General features: G+C 40.0%; 1 protein-coding gene across 3 annotated transcripts in view; it reads left to right on the top strand.

Moving 5' to 3' along the window:
- Window positions 1-21,297, top strand: part of LOC131426149 (telomerase-binding protein EST1A) — a 237,000-nt gene that overhangs the window by 117,863 nt on the left and 97,840 nt on the right. For 2 of the 3 annotated variants that reach the window (XM_058588614.1, XM_058588613.1), the window contains 2 exons: window positions 2,449-2,749; window positions 2,814-2,967. In XM_058588614.1, the coding sequence (XP_058444597.1) occupies window positions 2,449-2,749; window positions 2,814-2,967 (455 nt within the window). The remainder of the gene's footprint in view (window positions 1-2,448; window positions 2,750-2,813; window positions 2,968-21,297) is intronic. The other variant, XM_058588615.1, reaches the window with a different exon arrangement.

The raw sequence follows: 21,297 nt of genomic DNA, 5'->3' as shown, positions 1-21,297 counted from the left end.
CTTCAGACGAAAATGTGTCCTAAATCAAGAAGTGAGTTCATTTCAAATGAAAAAAACGATCACCGAAGAATTTAAAGCCATTTATTTTAATGGAAAATTGTGACAATAGCTTCAATATTCATTTTTAAACATTTCACAGTTTGGTTCAGGTACGTTGTAAGATATTATTCATATTCAAAGTAATGAGGTGAAGGGATGAGATGGAAATATTTTGTGGGATATTTTGAGATAACCTAAAACATAAACCTTTATTTCTTGAAGCTGTTATCAAATTCAATCTATTCACGGAACGACCGAAATTAGCTCTGCGCCTAATTCGTATTACTGTTTTTGAATTAGTTGATTTTAACAACAAAATTTCTAAAATAACAATAAAATTAGTTAAAATTGAGAATTTACTTTGCTGAAAAAATTCTTATTTTTAGAGAATGTGTTTAGTTGGCAAATATTCTGGACACAAACCAGCAATATTTCAATCCAACACGAAATTCTCATTGACAACTAATTTCGTTATTAAAATCAGAAAATTTGTTTCTATTTATCTATCACCGTCATTACTGAAGGATAGCACAAAGAAAACAAAAAAGAGATTGGTTTTATCAACAAGTTTATTAGCCAAAAACTCATGAGAAATGTCAAAACAAAACAATCCATTAAAATCTAAAAAGGACAGTCTTTTAAAACTGTTTGCAAATTGTTTTGATGTTTTTCGCATGTGTTACGATATATCCATATATAAATTCCTAAACCAATATGTAAAAATGGCGTGAACTCTTAGTGGAAAGTGTATTTATTCAGAATTTGTGCTCATTTGAAGCGATTGTGCGTAATAATGTTTTTACGCGGAACAGTGAAGTGAGTTTCGAATGTTGCACTCTAATTGTACACGTCAAATGATGTTTTTTGTATCTTCTAACATTCCGGGCTACGCCGTCCGGTGTATTACTTGTATTCGGTTTTTGTTTTCCGAGTGCTCAAAGTTTTCAGTGAGAGAGTCGATTTCGCGAAGTCGAATGAAGAAAACAGCGATTTAGAAGTAAAATTTTCAAAAAGAAGTTTATGTTTCGCTTATGTCTTTTTCTCCAATACAACATCGTATTTATACCTGCCAATGTAGAAAATATAACCGCGACCGAAATTTTTTTTCGGTAGTAGTGTGCCATCTAGTGGCTAGTAGTCATTACGGTGTTAACATTTTTTCGGTGTCAGAGCTCCATATAGCCGCAAATTGCAGAAGCAAATTCAACCATTCATGTTGGTTGAAAACAACGTTTTATTTCTCTAATTCAACTAAAAAATTAGTTGAATGGATATGAATTGTGAAGTCATGTCAGAACTTTCATTAGCTATGTGTAATTGAAGAATGTCGAATGTGTTTATTTATTTTATGAAAATATTTAATAATTGCTAAAATTGCATTAAAAAAAACTTATTCCGTCCGCTACTAATTGTTTGCTTAATTAAGTTTGAGGATTGATTAATTGATATTTTCGATCAACCTTCTGAAGATCTTTTCGATTATTTGTGATAATCAAACACCGTTAGACACATTATGTTGTGTTCACACAAAAATTAGACGGGTGAATTCAAAGATCTTATCAATATATCATCGCTTCGAGAACTCATTTAGCTGAAATGAATTTTTCCCCAGAAAATTTTTAATCGTCGAAAAAACGTGAAAATGGCAGTATTTTACCAGTTTCGAAAGACCTTTTCGCCAAAACCAGAACCCACATTGAAAAAGCCAGTCGCCAGTGAGTTAGTTCTAAACAGCAGTAGTTTCCTACCGAGTTGCTTCCCAATGGAAGAAGAACCAATCGTTCTCGCCAACCAGACCAACCAGAAATCAGCAACCGTGAAACCGCGTGCATTCTTTTCTCCAACAGCCGCTGACGAGTTAGCATTTTTATTTTCTCGTTTTTTTTTCTCGTTTAACCGCACATACACTGAGCCGAATCAAACGACTTGAAAAATTAGTATTCCGTTATTCACACGCCCGAAATGCGCCTTAATTTTATTTTATTTATTTTGTTTTATGCTGTCAGCTATCCAGGAAAGCAGGCAGCCAAGTGCAATTTTATCCGTTCGCTGGCCCCGGCAAGCAACAAATGAATTCTTTGTTGTCTCCTGGAGAGGGAGGGAGGGAGGTAGGCACCGGGGTGGTTGGCCCTGCTGCTGCGGCTGCCAGGGGCCTCGAGCTGTGCAATCTGCGAAAGACACAAAATGCTTCCAATTATTTCATTATGTCCATACTACTTATTATTGTTATTATTTTGTTTTTTTTCTTTCATCTGTGTGCATGTGCGTGTGTGCCACTGTGTTTGGTTCATTTCTCGGAATAGAATTTCATTAGCGTGGTTAGAGAAAGGAGTTCCCCGGGCGGCGTGGGATTTTCCGATTGGTCTAAAAAACTGACTATCCATTTTTTTTTTGGTTTAATTTTTGCAGACGCATCCATAGCTCCCGGTGCCCGTTCCGAAGTGCAGGAATGTGCCCTCTCGATCGGGCTGCTCATGTTCGGGATCATCCTGGAACGGTTCATACATGTGATACAGGGTGCTTCGATGATTGCCTCGTCCACGGTCACGGTCACGGTGAGTACCAGCTGCAACAGTGGCAATAATAATAACAACAATGACACGAATGAGTCACTGCTGCAGACGGCGATCACCGAAAACGTCAAGGAACCGAGTCCTGCCGGCGGAAAGAAATCAACACCTCAGAAGAGCAAGGCGGCCAAGGATGGCAGGTGAGAATGAACCGAATTCGAGATGTGATTTCTTGTCATTAATTCAACTCGATTCGAATTACAGGACAAACGACGGAACCGTCAGTGTACCGGTGGATTCGGACGCCAAAGGGAACAATAACAACAACAACAATAGCAAGGCTGAGCCTAGTCCGGCTAAACCCCGGCAGAAGTTAGTCCTGCCGGAGGATGCCAAGGCGATACTTCCTGCGATTAAGGTAAGGAATTGCTTCCATTCCCCGCTTCGAACGACAACAATTCCGATTTCATCTCGCTGGCCTCTTGGCTTTCACCCGGTAACTAAACGGTAAATTTTGTCGGACAAATCTCAAACGCCTGAACACATGCAATTTGCACAGTCCCCGTGACTCCCGAAAATGCTCCATTTGTGTTAAAAATAAAACGGTAGGATTGGCTGCGGCTAACCGAAATTCCAGCGCGTCCAAAACTATGACAATTATGTTCCGTTCGACGATGACGACGACGACGACGAAAGTCCAATACGAGTGAGTGAGAGGGAGAGGAGAAATACAAAGAGCAACGGGGTGGGCGTTAATGATTATTACACATTCTCTAGGTCCGGGTCGGGTTGGGGTTCGGACAAAAGCGGTGCAAAACGGAGAGATGTATCATTATCAGCTTCATTTAGGAACCGGTGATAATCGCTGGGGATCCCGGAACGGAACGCTAGTTGTTCACACAGGTGCCAGCGTGGAGTGTGAGACCCCCCGGAGGGGGACTGTGCCTGCATAGATTCAATCGGTCGGTCTCAGCTTTCGCCTGGTGCGACGGACGAGATGCTGGCGTGTTGTTTGACAGCAATCTGTTTTTATTATTTTCTTCTCCGGTTCTATTTATAGCCCGTAGCCGTAGCCGTAGTTGTTTACGCATGTTATGATCGTCACCCATCCGTCCCAAACAAATGGGAGGGGAGGAAGGTTCGGACAGGCGAAGTGTTAACCCATAGGCCATCGATCGATTAATCGGGAAGGAAAACGGTACAATCGAAAATCGTCGATCAACTCCGGGCTAGCACTGAAGAGGGGATGCTCTGACCAATCGAGGAGGGTCATAAATTTCCCAAAGCCCTTTCTCATGGTTGTCGCTGGAGTTGTTATGGCCATAGATATTTGTGTCTCGAAGTGCAAGAGTACCGTTCGATTCAGCGGCCCTATTAATAGTGGTTCGATAGTCAACTTCGTAGCGGTTCGAGGAATGTAGCCATCGGAGGCCGGCTTCCAGCTAGCTGCTCGAAGAGTGTGGTACTCGACTTGAATGGATGCGCCTCAAGTTGCCCGGTGTACGGAGGCGCTTGGGTAACCAACAAGCAAATCTGGCTCACACTCGACAGAAGCATTCTTTTTTTTTTGGTTTCTGCTGCAAAAAATAGCAGAAATTGTAGAGAAAATCTGCATTGATCTTGTGACCACACACGCCGCAGCACGCGGGAATTGGGAAACTGATTTTTTTTTCTTCGTGCCGTGGTCAATCGTAACAAATAATAAAGTGTTTATAATTGGACGGGGTACTCGCGCGGGTTGTATTGGCAGCTAAAGCAACAATCGCCAACAGCAAGTCCGTAAGTCACCACTGGCTAGTAAGGGGAGGAAAATGCTTGTAAATGCATCTTCAGATCGCCACGAACCGTCGGTGGTACGATTTAGGACACAGCGCGGGATTTTTAAATAATACACGGAATGATTCAACAGAAGATTTATTTGGTATTTTATCATCCCTTACATCAGTTGTCTAAACGAAGTGGGTGTAAAAAAGCCCCTTTGATTTAAACACCTAATCTATCATCCGCAAATGAGCTGCAGTGAAAACGTGTTCCCGTACAATCGCATCATTGTTGCTAATTACAGAAAAAACGTGAAATATGTATTAGAAACGAAATTAATAATCCGACTTAGGTAAGCAAAATAATTGTATGAATTTAGAAAAGCTACTCACTAACAACTCATTAACATTTTAAGACAGTACAAAAATAATAGTTGCAATAGACTGAAATTATGATTCAAAATCATGAAACTATCTCATAATTGTTATTCATGATTTTAATATCAAAATGTTATATATCGTGCATCTCATGTTCGCTCTTGGATAATATCAAGATGACAATACTCCTTCCAGACGTGACAGAAGCGTCTTCGATGGTCATTGTTTTCTTGAAGAACTCGATGTCTGTTAGCAATTCCAAATGTCTACTCGGCTGACTACTAACTGTTTAACTATCAGCTCCTTTTTCTGTGAAGAACCTTCCAATATTTACTTCTATCGGATGTTTGACAATAAATATTGTGAGGCTGAACGAAATCGGTACTGTTTCCCAACTAGGCACGCTTTCCTTGAACCTAAAAATTTGCTTAATTTGAACCTAAAAATTTGCTTAATTTGAACCTAAAAATTTGCTTAATTTTGCTGACACTTACTTACTTACTTATGTGTCCTGTGCACCGGCAGTGGTGCAAAGGGCCAACGAGAAAGATTTCCACCCTGGGCGATTGTTTGCCTTCGCCTTGACCTGGGCCCAGGTCAAATTCTGATCGACTCGCTTAAATTCCTTGTTCAGGCTCCGCCGCCATGGGCCCCCAGGTCTACCTCTGCTGCGATGTCCGGCTGGATTCCAGTTCAGCGCTTGCTTGCAGATTACGTTTCCGCCCTTTCGAAGTGAGTGTCCGACCCACCTTCACTTACGTTCCCGAATTTCAGTCAACATCGGCTTCTGATGACAACGACGATAGAGCTCGGCATTCGAAATCCAATTGTCAGGCCACCAGGCACGAATTATATACCGCAGACATCGGTTGATTCGCTGGCGTACAACAGTACAGATTTCACGTTTGTATTGAAAATTCGGATCTTAGTGCGTAGACGAATCTGATTTGATCTCCAGATATTTCGTAAACTCGCAAGGCAGTCCTTGAGGAACAGTAGCGGTGATAGAATACATCCTTGCCTCACTCCAGCGACTACCCGAATAGGGTCAGACAAGGCTCCATTATGCAGTACTCTACACGTGAAAGCCTCATACTGCGCTTCGATGAGGTTGACGATTTTATCTGGGACTCACTTGCGCCTTAGATCGCCCCACAGGTTTTCGTGATTGAGTCGGCGGAAGGCTTTTTCGTAGTCAATGAAGACCAAGTAAAGAGACTCTTGGAATTCATTGACCTGCTCCAGAACAATACGGAGCGTGACAATATGGTCCACACAGGATCCTCCGGCACGGAATCCTGCCTGCTGTCGTCGGAGAGTCACATCGATTTTCTTCTGTATCCGGTTGAGGATAACTGTACACAAAACTTTGAGAACAATACACAGTAACATGATACCTCTCCAATTGTCTCGTACAGTTGAGTCCCCCTTCTTCGGGACCTACACTAAGACGTCCTGCATCCAGTCGACTGGGAATGTCGCGGTGTCCCAGATATTTCGAAATAGTTGATGCAACATTTGAGCAGATAGCGTGGGGTCAGCTTTGAGCATCTTCGCTGATATGCGATCGACCCCAGGAGCCTTGTTGGATTTCATGCTTCGGATGGCGGCTTTGATCTCCGGTAAAGATGGCGCCTCGGAGCTGACACGAGAGATGCGTCGCACTCTTGGCGGCCCATGTCGAGATGTTGATGGCTGGTTGACCGTCGAAACTTGAAGAAATTGTTCGAAGTGTTCAAACCAACGTTTTAACTGGTCAGTGGGGTCGGTTAGCAGCTGACCAATCGCGTCCTTCACTGGCACCCTTGTATTATTCCTTGGTTCACTAAGGCGTCGTGAGAAATCATAGAGGAGACGGATATCGCCGGTTGTTGCGGCTTTCTCACCTTCATCGGCCAGGAAGACCATCCACGCTCGCTTATCCCGCCTACATGAGCGCTTTACTTCCTTTGAGAGGGCCGAATACTGTTGGCGGGCTTGGCGCTTCGCTTCTCTGGTTCTCGCTTGCTCTATCGCGGCTTTTGCGTCTCTCCGTTCCTCGATTTTCCGCCGGGTATCATCCGTGATCCACTCCTTCCTCCGGACGCGCAGTTCACTCCGGTTGTTTTGGCAGGTTTCTGTAAAGGCATTCTTGAACGCCGTCCACTGTTCTTCTACGCTGCCACCTTCAGGAATACCCGCAGCTCTGGTCTCCAGTTCTTCCACAAATGACCTCTTAACTGCTGGGTCTTCGAATCGGCGACACTGACACTAGTTTAGGCTTATTTTTGACACCAATTTATTCAGATTGATTCTGGGTAGTTACAAAAAGCATGCATCAGCGCTTGTGTTACTTTCATGGTTATATCTACAAAAAGAGAAATTTTTGCCATATGATTTTCGAAATCGATCCTTAGCCCAATTTCAGTCTCGAATGAGCCTACAATTATTGATATCGGTTAATCCATATAAAAGGTGATTTTTTTGAGGTTAGGATTTTCATGCATTAGTATTTGCTCAGATTTTTTGAGGTTATGATTTTCATGCATTATTATTTGCTCAGTATGCTCTGACATTTCATCATGAATAGACTTACTAACGAGCAACGCTTGCAAATCAGTGAATGGGTCCTAGAAAAGTTGGCAGAAAATCCGCTTTTTTATCGACAAATTTTGTTCAGCGATGAGGCTCATTTCTGGTTGAATGGCTACGTAAATAAGCAAAATTGCCGCATTTGGAGTGAAGAGCAACCAGAAGCCGTTCAAGAACTGCCCATGCATCCCGAAAAATGCACTGTTTGGTGTGGTTTGTACGCTGGTGGAATCATTGGACCGTATTTTTTCAAAGATGCTGTTGGACGCAACGTTACAGTGAATGGCGATCGCTATCGTTCGATGCTAACAAACTTTTTGTTGCCAAAAATGGAAGAACTGAACTTGGTTGACATGTGGTTTCAACAAGATGGCGCTACATGCCACACAGCTCGCGATTCTATGGCCATTTTGAGGGAAAACTTCGGAGAACAATTCATCTCAAGAAATGGACCGGTAAGTTGGCCACCAAGATCATGCGATTTGACGCCTTTAGACTATTTTTTGTGGGGCTACGTCAAGTCTAAAGTCTACAGAAATAAGCCAGTAACTATTCCAGCTTTGGAAGACAACATTTCCGAAGAAATTTGGGCTATTCCGGCCGAAATGCTCGAAAAAGTTGCCCAAAATTGGACTTTCCGAATGGACCACCTAAGACGCAGCCGCGGTCAACATTTAAATGAAATTATCTTCAAAAAGTAAATGTCATGTACCAATCTAACGTTTAAAATAAAGAACCGATGAGATTTTGCAAATTTTATGCGTTTTATTGTTTAAAAAAGTTCTCAAGCTCTTAAAAAATCACCCTGTACAAGAAATAAGTTTTGACGCGGTAATGCGTTTTGACGTTTACGTCACTTATGCCATTATATCACCGGAACCGTAAGTGGCAGTCATTCGAATTTCAAAATTGTTTAAAAAACAAATAATAGTTTCCAAACGAGCCTAAGTTGGTTGAAATCGGTCCTGCCAACTTCGAGAAAATTAGGAGGAGTAAAAATACGCGTTTAGTTCGTTACGTCACTTATACCATCATATCGCCGGAACCAGAAGTCACAGCCATTTGATCTTCAGATTTGATCAATGGCCCAATAGTAGCTTTCGAATGAGCCTAAGTTTGTTGAAATCTGTTCAGCCATCTTCGAAATATTGCGTGCGAAGAAAACAATGTATTTTGTCGGTTACGTCACTTATACCATCATATCTTTGGAACCAGAAATCACGACCATTTAATCTTTGAACTCGATCAAGGGCCCAATAGTAGCTTTCAAACGAGCCTAAGTTTGTTGAAATCGAAAAACAGTTTTTCCAGCAATTCCAATAACTATCTATAAAGAAAGGCAAAAGAAAGTGCAAACATGTACTCAATCGGATTAGCAACAGAGTTTTGTTCTAGCCAAAAGTACTTAATACCGACAACCTCCATTATTTTAAAATGTTTCAATTAAGTGAAAAGCAGTAAACTAATTCTTACTCCCGTTGCGAATTTCTTGCCATTTTGTTAACTTCAAGCGTGATTTCTTTATACAATCCAGATAAAAATCTTTTGCCGGTACCATGATTTTTAATCATGAAATCATGAACTATGTCTTTTCACGAAATTTCATGAGCAAAATGACATCGTGAAAATTTTCATGGAAGATGTGTTATTGTGCATGATATCAATCGTTTTGCTGATTCTTTTGGATTTCAATCGGTCAAATATTAAAATTCGAGTTTTTTTTGTTAAAGTCGAGAACGGTTTTTAGAAGCATTATGTCGATTCTAATTTTTGTTCCCATGACATTAAAATCGAATCACAACTTTCACAAACATCTCAAAGATTAAAATTTTGTTTAATCTAATTACAACTCAAAACAAGCTTGACGTGTGCTAGCTGGTTGTGATAACTCATTCTTTTGCTGTTGGAAATGCAAATTGCAATCGAAGCTTGGAAGGTTAAATTTTTTAAAAACAAAATTGTCACAATAAGCCTCATATGATCGTCAGTTGAGATCGTGGTTTTGTAACAACAGAAAGTGTGTTAAAAATGGAAAATCGTGTTTTAACCAACACATTTAGTTGTCTATTCGAAAACTTTGAATGCTTAGCCTGATGTATACTTAAGCTTGATTGTAATGAAATTGAATAAAAATGTGGCATACGCATTTACCAATCTGGATTCTGTATTCCCGAACTTCAGTTGTCTAGCCAAATCAGAAATTTTTAAACCGACACTATTAGCAAAATGATCCTAGCATTCGTACCATTGATTACATTCAAACTTCGTAATATTTTCCGATCTTGCCAAGCTGAATGGAATGAGACTCCAACCAAAAGTCGGGGTTCTCTGTGATTCTTTATACTTTCGATAGAAACAGGTGGAAACTGAAACTAATGTCGATTTCCCTGACGTTTCCATTCTGAGTTAGTATCATATTCTGAGGATAAAGCTAATAATTCGTTGCTCGTTGAAGGAGATTTTCAGAGAACGAGATCATAAGATAAGCCGCAATTGAATTCAAAACAGTATTCACATATATTTGGAATATTTAAAAAAGTAGAATTATCATCAAAAAGTAGATGGCCGGATTTGATTTATCGATTCAAACAAACATCAATCGATGAATGTGTATTGCTGCAAATGACACTTGCGATGCTGAATATGTTTGTATGAAACAATATTCAATCCAAATAAAAGTAAGATAATGCCAATGAAGTTGAATTTTAATTGGTTAATTTTTCTTCACCGAATATTAATTTTGCGTGACTCTCCAACGTTTTGAAAGTTTAAACATATCTATGTGAAAATAAATATTACTGAATAGATAAGGAATCATGGGATAATCGTTTTATCGCACTTTGAAAGCGATGTAAACTGTTAACTGTAAACCAAAACCAGGGGGTTTTAAAATTTGAATCAAATGAACTGATATCATCAGTTCCATCATATGATGTGTTGAAAATAAAGGGAAACGCAACACTTCTGTTAAGAATATTTTTGGAACGAAATTATGCCATATCGTATTATTTTTCATAGATGTATCAGGTGTACAACTTTGCTTCCGCCGTTTTTTTTTTTCAAAATCAACAGCTTTGTTGCGAAAAAGTGCTTACAGATGTATAATTCAAAGTATTGTCTTCCATCTTTCCGGCAATTTTCGGATCCCGGCTCGAAAAAAGGAGTCCTCTTTTGACGCTATCCATGAAGCAATTCATTTTTCCATCTCTTCGAAGGATTGAAAATGTTGATCTGCCAGGCCGTGTGCCATCGAACGGAATAGGTGTAAGTCAGAAGGGGCGACATCTGGGGAATACGGCGGGTGGGGCAAGACTTCCCATTTCAGCGTTTCCAGGTACTTTTTAACCACTTTTGCGACGTGAGGCCGTGCATTGTCGTGTTGGAGGATGACTTTGTCATGTCGCTCTTGATATTGTGGCCGTTTTTCTTTTAGCGCGCGACTAAGGCGTTCGGTAACGATCTCCTGTGATGGTTTCACCTGGTTTTAAGAGCTCGTAGTAAATCACACCGAGCTGATCCCACCAAATTAAAGGTTTTTTCTCTTCCACCGCCATGATTGTCTTCGACTTAAAAATCACCATTTTTAAAACGTTGAAACCACTCCCGACACGTTCTTTTACTCAGAGCAGCCTCACCGTAAGTTTCTGAGAGCATTCGATGCGCTTCAGCTGCATTTTTTCGAATTGTAACAGAAAAGTAAAACATCCCGTAAATGGCGAGAATTGGGCACATAAACAGACATTTTCGAGCGTGAATAATACGAAAACAAGAACAACTGTAACTGAAACGGCGATGACAATTCGTTAGGTACCGTACACACTCACTTTAAAGGCATTATCATCTATGTATTTTGACCAGCCTCAGCCGGTACAGCCACCTATCGGAAAACGGTGGAAGCAAAGTTGTACACCTGATAACATTTTCAAAGTATCTGCTAATGTTTTATCACAAGATATCAGCATTACCATATGATTCGACCCAAAAATACAAAACTCGTAGTTGGTTCTAGCATCTAGGAATGTCGAAACTGACCAATTTTAGGAGATCAGGGTAGTCAATTTGTGATTGTATCAAATCAGTGATAAAAACAATCTGTTGAAGTATCACCATTCCACGAATGTTTCCAATTGAGCATGCATCTTCTTGTTCTTTTACAAGATGATACTTGTTGGTGTCATCCGCAAACTATAGCTTTAAACATTTCACTATGAGATTCAGATCATCGAGATAGATTAAAAATATAAACGGTCAAGATGACTTCCTTGAGTTACTCCGAAGCTAACTGCAAACGATGTTGTGATGAAGTTTTCCATTTTCAGCGCCATCTCACGACAAGTAATTAAATAATAATTGTAGCCATAAAATTCAACTACTAATGAATAGTCACCCCCGTTTCCATCCTGTAGGGGATCCTAGTTACAAAACATAGTCTTTGGGTCATAGATTATCTATGAAAGAAAAAGAATGAATCTCACAGCGCGTCAATAGCAAAAATATATATTACACTCTAAAAAAAATTGAATTTCACAGGTGACTTAATCCATCATACGATGTAATTCATAAAGACCTAATTTGTCAAATGACGGAAAATTTTATTTGTAATGACTTAATGTTTGATGAGCTTGAATTTCACTGGTTTCGACTGTAACTTGCGTTCTACTAGCAGGTGCGACTATATGAATTTAAATGCACCTTTTACCGGCCAAGCAGATGCATGCTTTTGTGGCTAAGTCGATTATCAGACGAACTTGCGATCCAATGATTCTCGGTTCAAGTCCGCGCGGTGGGTTGCTACAAAATTCTTTTTTTTTTTATTTCAATGAATTTCATGTTATGGACTTTTAGACACAACATTAAATGTTAGTCCACGTGAATTTGCGTGAACTGCGACGCTCCATTTATGTGCATCTAATAAGATGTAAAAATTTTTAAGTGTGTAGAGAATTATTTTATTTGAAATAGGAATGTGTGTGCATTTTCAATTATATTTTTTTTGCGAATCGTTCTTCCAGGATGTGGAGTCAACGATATAGTAGACTCTCCAATTGGAGAGGGTTTGTAAGTTTGAATTCTGCTTTTGGTTATATAAACTTTTTCGTTGGATTTTTGGTAACAAGTTGATTACGCCATTTTAAAGATGCATCAAATACTTCGGATCTATTGAAGTTTTAGATGATTATCCGTCAAACGTATTGTCCAAACCAGTTGGAAGCTGCTGACTTGACGGTAGCAGTACTGAAACTGGTGTTTAAAAAAAAAAGACTGCGATGTGGAGATGCACCAACAATCGAGTACCGAAAGCAAATTAACTTATTTTCATTTCAAATAATTAACGCACTTGTTGGGTGCCCCTTCGTTTGTGTAAGACTGGCTGGCACTGCAGTACCAGGAGTCGGAGAGGAGGCGGTGGTTTCGAGTTGCTGCGCGGAGGTATTTTGTTTGAAGAAGAACAAAACACGGCTGGAAGGGACCGGAGTGAAGTGCCTTCCTACAATGAGAAGATGCCCATCAGAAGTGATTATTTAGTAACCGAAGAAAAAAAAACCCAAACCAAACTTAATTGAGGATCACCACAAGTGATTGAAATGTAATCATAAGGAGAAGAAGCCTCCGAAAATACCTGTTATAGAGAGCTTGATCTTTCTGCCCTGCCTTGCCTTGTCTGTCATCCTTGCTGATGCCGGCTGCGATCGATGGTGGTTTGAAGATGAATATGAGGGCTCAGTGACTGACTCACCCTGAGGCCCTGCCTACGCCTGCCACCGGGAGATGGTGGTGGTGGTGGTGGTGGTGCGGGAAAATAGCCTCTAATTTGCGCTACTGTTTATGTAGTTTGTTTTGATGTGGCAAGCTCTGAAAATTCGAATTATCATCACACCACCACTAACCGGTCTGTTGTCCGCGGCCTCCTCGAAAGAATCAACACATAAATCGGGAATTAGTTCCCAAACACCGCACTGGCCAAGACCTTGACGGTCGTCATCGGTTCGGGACTGATTGGATGGGAAGGCTGTTTCCTACCGTTGGTAGAACCAAAAATTGGCGAGTTGTTTTTTTTTCTTCTCGCTATTGTTACGGACAAGATGAGCGAATCGCCGGGCGTCGTCGCCATATGAAATTTAGTCGGGCGTGAACATCCATCCATCCAACAAAAAAAAAACGGCAAAATAGCGCATACCGGAAAATAAAATTCCAAGAAACCGAACAACCTTTTATCCCCCCAAAAACACCATTATTCGTATCTCCTCAATTTGGATGGTTTTAATTTTTTCGTTCATTTCAGCAAATGGACCAACGGTAACCCGTTGGTTGGCCGTTTAATCGACACACAAAAAAAACTTCTGTCTGTCTTTGTCTGTGTGTGTGAATATATATGGAGATGTTGATACGCTGCACCATCAAGACAATTATTTTTCAATTAAATGTTGGTATTTCGTAGCGAATCGGCTTAATCTATCCCATTATTCCCAACGATCTAAGAGCGAGAGAGAGAGAGAGGGGTCCCACCCCGGGACCGGGACCCCGAAAATCGAGAGCCATGGACCAGATCTGATCCCGGCCAGCCGTCCGTCGACGGTCGCCCCATCCGTAGACGATCTCGAAACAGCTATATTTTCACCCGCCGCCACCAGAGACAGCCAGCCAGAACGAGTTTAAATTTTACGGTTTCACCAGTCGCCGCCGCCTCAGCCGCCTTGTGGAGACCGAATCAACGAGGCTTAATAATAACAACAACAACATCCAAAAGCAGAGAAAGAACTCGGTCGCCTCATCACCTACCTGGCTGGCACCGCGGACCGGGGAAAATTTGGCTCTAGTTTTGGCAAATTAAGCGTACAATCACCTCTCGTTACGGGTCTCCGGGCCACGCCAGGAGACCCGCAACAACGCAGCAGCAAAATGGGACTATTGACCGGGCCCCGAGGTTCGTTCGATGTTCGACCGATGCTGACTAGCTGTGTGTGTGTGGTTTTTTTCCTCCTTTCGTTTCGTTGCTGCCAGGATAGTTCACCCGGCAGACCGCAGCCTTGACCTTGCTAGTCATCCGTTGCGCGATCGCGATTACCACCAACTGGTGTTACCAATTAAGACCCATTACACGGGCCGTGATCATTTGCTTTCTGGATGATTCCGGCCGCCGATGCCGAGCGCGCAAATCACCGCCGCCGTCGGCCCGCCAATTGGCAGATGGTTCTAATGTTGCGATAAAGTTAATTGCTCGCAGATTCCGGCAAGTAAATGCGAAGGGCAGGGCGCGTATGGGTTTTCTTGGGTCGATTTGATTTTTTTTTGTTTTTGTATTTTTTTATTTCCTCACTACTATCTCACAGTCATGGACGGTTCTAGCTTCTCGGCTGACTGTTGCCTTCTGCGAATGAGTCAACAAAATTAAAGATGATTCTAATTAAGTGAATTAAAGATGTCTTCGATAAGGTTTTGGAAGCTTTGGGAAGCTCCGCTATTTTTTATGACGTTTCGGGTATTTTTTTTTGTTACCAGGAAGAAAGACATTTAATTAAATAATTTTAGTTTTTTTTTCTATTATGAAAACAACGGTGGTAGGTCGGATTTTTTTGTTGATGAATGAGACTGAGTAGAAAAATAAACGGGGTGGGGTGGGCAAAGAAGTCTTCATAATTCTATTCAATAACCGAATACATATGGTTCTGTGCTCACTAAAGAAACGGTTCAACTCGGATACAATCGTTTTTAGTGTCCACAATTTGAGTAATGAGTATCACCAGTTAGCCTCAAACTAGGAAGTGAATAAAAACGTTGAAGTTATTTTCCATAAAATTTACTTCCGGGTAGTGTTGTATGCCGATTCGTACCCAGTATTTCGTTTCGACAGGGGCCCTAGGATAAAAAAAAATAATCTAATAAAATCTAATTTCCCTACTCCAATTAAACAAATAAGTGATAGGTCTTTTGGTTCCATAGTCTGCTATTGTTCCGGCATTACTGAATGTTAGAAACCAAAAATGAAAATAATATGCCATTAATTTTCTGAGGAATGAGGGAACCGACTTTCACTGGCTTAGATTAAAATTTAAAATAACCATATAGCTCCATATATTGCCCTTAAATTTTGTCCGAACTCGCCTTCCGGTTTTGGGGTCCCCGACTGGTGAGTGTTAAAAACTGGAAAGTACCAGAATTAGCGATTAAAGGCTCCAAAACTAGATCATCCACGAATAGCATGAACAGAAGTGGTCCGAGATGGCTTCCTTGTGGAGAAAGTACAGCTTCGATTCGCGAGAAACGAAAGAAACTTTCCTAAACTTAGTTGAAAACTCTATTCTTTGTTTTTCGTCAAATTGAACTGCTTAGTGCAAAAACTTAGACAGTTCAATTGGAACCGCTAAGCAGACGTAAAGTTAACGCTATTTGCGAAACATTTTTTTTATATTGCGCCAAAGCGTAATGTCTTTTCTGACGTCCCGAAGGAACGAATAGGTGACTGAACTGCCCCCCAAAGGTTTTTGTTTATTTAGGGGTTCGGCCGGAAAGCCGTGACAGTTTAAGTAAAACTTAATTAAAAAGTTCTAATTTCAAAAACTTACGGTTATTTTAAGATAGGATAACAGATAACATACACAGTTCGAAAAAATCTTGTGATTTTACATGTTATAAAATGCACATAAATGGACCGTTGTATTTCAGACAAATTTGTATTCAAGAAAATGTAAAAATGTGTGATTTGAAAATTACGATTGCAATAAAAAAAAACAAACCATCGAAAGCAACAGCGCGATTCGAACCGAGCAACAATAGATCACAATGCAAGACAGTTAATCGACTGAGCCACGAATCACAAATCTGTATGATGAATAATTGATACATATAAATCCATACAGCGTCACTTGGTAGCCGAGTGCAAATTATACTCAAAGACTGTAAAATTATGCACGAAAACAATATTGCGTCATTTCACATATTTGGTAGTTATAAATTGTGGATCAGGGTCATTTCGCCGAAAGCCATTTCGCTGAAAGCCATTTCGCCGAAAGCCGTTTCGTCGAAAGTCATTTCGCCGAAAGGGTCATTTCGCCGAATGACATTAACATTATATTTGGAATTGATTTAAAATAAATACAAATTAATGACAATACGTTAACGCCCGTGTTGTTGACCAACAATTGTACTTCTGGAATAAAGATTGATTCTTGTAGTCTTGAATAAAGATTAATTCATGAACCTAAAAACAGAGTTCTTAAGGAAACTTGTTGGCTATTAGCCACTAACCATCAACGTAATTGCATAGGTGTATCTACCAAGCAAATGTATGTGGAATTTTCCGTGTACTAAGTTAAAAAATATCTATCCATCATGGCTTACCTTTCGGCGAAACGACTTTTGGCGAAATGACCCGCTCCCATAAATTGTATCGTTTGTACAGGGTGATTTTTTAAGAGCTTGAGAACTTTTTTAAACAATAAAACGCATAAAATTTGCAAAATCTCATCGGTTCTTTATTTTAAACGTTAGATTGGTACATGACATTTACTTTTTGAAGATAATTTCATTTAAATGTTGACCGCGGCTGCGTCTTAGGTGGTCCATTCGGAAAGTCCAATTTTGGGCAACTTTTTCGAGCATTTCGGCCGGAATAGCCCGAATTTCTTCGGAAATGTTGTCTTCCAAAGCTGGAATAGTTACTGGCTTATTTCTGTAGACTTTAGACTTGACGTAGCCCCACAAAAAATAGTCTAAAGGCGTCAAATCGCATGATCTTGGTGGCCAACTTACCGGTCCATTTCTTGAGATGAATTGTTCTCCGAAGTTTTCCCTCAAAATGGCCATAGAATCGCGAGCTGTGTGGCATGTAGCGCCATCTTGTTGAAACCACATGTCAACCAAGTTCAGTTCTTCCATTTTTGGCAATAAAAAGTTTGTTAGCATCGAACGATAGCGATCGCCATTCACTGTAACGTTGCGTCCAACAGCATCTTTGAAAAAATACGGTCCAATGATTCCACCAGCGTACAAACCACACCAAACAGTGCATTTTTTGGGATGCATGGGCAGTTCTTGAACGGCTTCTGGTTGCTCTTCACTCCAAATGCGGCAATTTTGCTTATTTACGTAGCCATTCAACCAGAAATGAGCCTCATCGCTGAACAAAATTTGTCGATAAAAAAGCGGATTTTCCGAATGGACCACCTAAGACGCAGCCGCGGTCAACATTTAAATGAAATTATCTTCAAAAAGTAAATGTCATGTACCAATCTAACGTTTAAAATAAAGAACCGATGAGATTTTGCAAATTTTATGCGTTTTATTGTTTAAAAAAGTTCTCAAGCTCTTAAAAAATCACCCTGTAGAATGATGGCACTAGTAAAATTTATATTTTTTTCTGTGTAATAGTTGGATGGAGTCAAAACAGGCGAAAAAAGTGGGCGTGGGATTACCGTCTTAAATCGTTGCTTCTAGTAATTGCGGGAGAATTGTTTACATTTCTTTGAAAAAATATTTCGCGGTGTTCAGGGAAATAGTGGCATAACAGGTCCAGAAAACTCCAGAATCTTTCCGATCTATTGAGCCTTGCTTGGTTGTTTTGGAGCACTAGTGTCGACTTCAGTCGGCGGTGGAGTTTCGGCTTTTATGAAACTATGAAATCTGAGGCAGCAGTAGCCCCATAATATTTGTTCAATTTTTCTATGGTTTTCTTTTTCGTTTTGCCTCTAGGAACCAAATCTTTTACAAGAGAACGGAAATAGTTTTTTTTACCATACTGGAAAATCGGCTATCGAATTAAAACAAATGGCTATACTTGCCGAAATTTGATGTGACTCTAAATATACAGATTAAAAGAGTAAATTTCGGGAGGGTTCTGGGCCTCTTGAGCCCCCCTCTCTGGGTACGTGCCTGGTTGTATGTCCTTCATAATAACTATTGAGAGGTATTGTTTGCACCATCGACCCCTGAAGAACCAGATGCCCTGCAACCTCAATTTACTTGCAGACTGGTGTCGCGAGGCTGATCCGTGGACAATAAGTGTCCGATTAGGCGGTTACGTTACTTATACTATTACATCGAGCGAAAATCTTTTGATTTTTGAACTTCATCTAAAATGCAATACTAGCTTACAAACAAGCCTAGACTTGTAGGAATCGGCTCTTTCATCTTCGAGAAAATTGAGCGGTAAAACATAATGTATTTGGTCGGTTACGTCACTTATACCATTATATCTTCGAAACCAGAAGACACCCATTTGATTTTCGATCTTGATCCACTATTCAATAGTAGTTTTCAAACGAACCAAGACTTGTAAAAATCGGATCTGCCATCTCTGAGAAAATTGAGTAAAAAATAGCGCATTTTGTCTTTTACGCCACTTATTCCATTATATATGCGGAACCAGAAGCTACAATGTAGTAGCTTTTAAAGGAGACCAAGCATGTTAAAATTAGCTAAGCCATCTCAAAGAACATTGAGCGGTAAAAACACGCGTTTGGTCGGTTACGTCACTTATTTCATTAATTTTCCGGAACCGGAAGTGACAGCAATTTGATCTTCGAATTTGCTCTACTATCTAATAGTAGCTTTCGGTAGCGGTAAAAAATCTTTGAAAAGTGCACACACATACACGCACACACAGAGATTTTCCAATATCGTCGAGCTGAGTGGAATAGTAACCATGTAGATCTCCGAGGTGCCGTTCGAAAATTGATTATCCAAATCGAGTTTTACACTGGAAAAAATATCGATTTTAAATATTGCAATTTGTTGAACGAAAAAAACAGTGTTCGATTCAATGGACTGTTTCAAAATCGGTAAACGAAGGTCCCGAATCGACCTCCCGTTGGACGATTTATTGGACATTCATTGGACCAACGGTTCAACGTATTGGACCAACAGAGAACTTCCGTTGGACGTTTTTTTAGAAGGTCATTTTACTGCATACTCTTTCGTTAGTTGCTCGAGTATCAGACTGGATGAGAAAAAGCCCATCTTGCAATGTATGAACGGTTGGTAGAGAACATAATGACTTACACAGCCGGAAAGAAACCTGTAAAATTCCATTGAATCAGCTGTAACTAGTGGCATCCTTCAGAAAAATCACAATTTCACGTGCGATTTAAAAAAAATCATGTCTCCATGAAACTAAACTAATTGGGAGTTGAACCAAGAATCCTTAGATCACAAGCAATTTGATTTTCAAAAAGAACACAAAAATATCAATATAATTCAATGTTTGAAGTTGATTTCATGCAAATGTTGGCCGCGACTTCGCTTTAGATTGGCTTCCAGTGCGTCAATCGTTGCTGGTTTATTCTTGTAGACCTGAACCTTCACATGGCTCCACTAGAAATAATCCAAAGGCGCTAAATCACTCGATCTATATGGCTAATTGACCGAAGGCGACTCTCAATTTGGTCATTGTTTCGCGTGCCGTGTGGGATGTGGCACCGTCCAGTCGAAACACTCTCTTAACCGAGTATGGATTTTGATAGTTAATTTGCAAGTGTTGTTCGTTCGTAAATCGATTCATGATTAAATTATAGACCAAATTGAATAAGTTTGCCAATGCCAAGACTCGTGATCTGTCAAAAACAGTGTTGCCAAAAAGATACCTACAAAAAATTACCCTTTATTTCAAAGTTTAGGCTGCTTAGAAAATTGATTATAAACAAACTTAATATTAATATGTGAAATTATTTTCGGAAATTCATATTATAACAGAAAATTAAATCTAATACAGATTTCCGTCTTCACTTGGACTTGGACAAAATTTTATCAAAACTCTTAGGGTTTTTGAAGTTGCGTTTTTACGCGGATTTCCGAAGTTACGCGAAGTTCTTTTAGAAATGCATTTTTAGGTTAAATCTCTTACACGTAGAAAATTTTCGTTTTATTTTTGTTCATAAAAAATTGTTTTAGATTACACCAGATTTCGACGTTTCATGCATTTTCAAGACATTTGGTATCAAAAGAAAATTTGATTTCGGAAATCTCAATTCGCAATTTCGCAATTTTTGTCTGAAATTATTCCAGATCTAGCCGTTTCAAGACATTTGGCATAAACAAAATTTCGTTAGTTGTGCGGTTATTTTTATGCGGATTTCCGAAGCTACACGGTTTTTGTTCGCAGTTTTTTTACGCGGTACGTATTTCCTGCATAAACCGCAGTATATCAAAAGTGGTCTGTTTTTGTAGATCGACATTAAATTTCTAAAAACGATATTTTTCCAGTGACTACGCACTGTTTGTTTATTTTTTTAATAATTTTATTTGGAAAAAACATCGATCGTTTGAAACAAATCGTTAAGCGATTTTGGCCCTTTTCAAAGAACAGTCTAGATATATTCTGGAAATACAAAGTACACAAAGTGTTGTTTTGTGACAAAGTCTACATGACCAGAAAGTTTAATTAATATCGGAGAGAGAGCTGCCAACATTAGTTCGAGTTGACGCGAAATTTGTCAGTCATGAATTTCTAAAAACTAATTACTCTTAGTGTTTAATAGAATCACTGATTCGCATTTAGCCCTTTCTAATTAATACTCTTTCAGGGGAATCTATCAGTTTAGTGAAAAGTGTTGCCTGAAATTAATATGTTTCAACCCCCTTTATTCACACTTTCACTGGTCGTCTTTGTGGTTAAACAGTAACTCGGAAGAAAAAACAGATTGAATACAATCTTGTCAAAGCTTCATTCCGATTCGGAAAGGTCTCTCCCAAAGCCAAAGCCAAAGCCGTTAATGAAGCAGTCCCGTAATCGGAATCGCTGTACTTTTTTCGTCTGGGATTGACCCTTGACTGTCAAGAAAAAAAAACCATCCAACCCATCGATAGAAAACTGAACTCTCCGCTGATGATGACACTGCACATTCGATGGGTTTTCTATTTTTGGCCACACGCCGTCTGATCGCCCCAACAACAACAACAACAACAGCAACAATGGCATTGTGCCGGGTCAACATTTGGGACATGCTGAAATTAGAAAATGCCCGAAACCCCTGAGCGCTCGCTACGAGGAGAGTATAGAAAGAAGAAGACGAAGAAAAAACCTGTGTGCAAAAGTGCCCCAGTCA

This window comes from Malaya genurostris, chromosome 1, assembly GCF_030247185.1.
Source record: "Malaya genurostris strain Urasoe2022 chromosome 1, Malgen_1.1, whole genome shotgun sequence".
Classification (NCBI taxonomy): Eukaryota; Metazoa; Arthropoda; class Insecta; order Diptera; family Culicidae; genus Malaya; species Malaya genurostris.
Note: the sequence above shows the minus strand (reverse complement) of the source record. Positions and strands in the feature narration are given on the sequence as shown.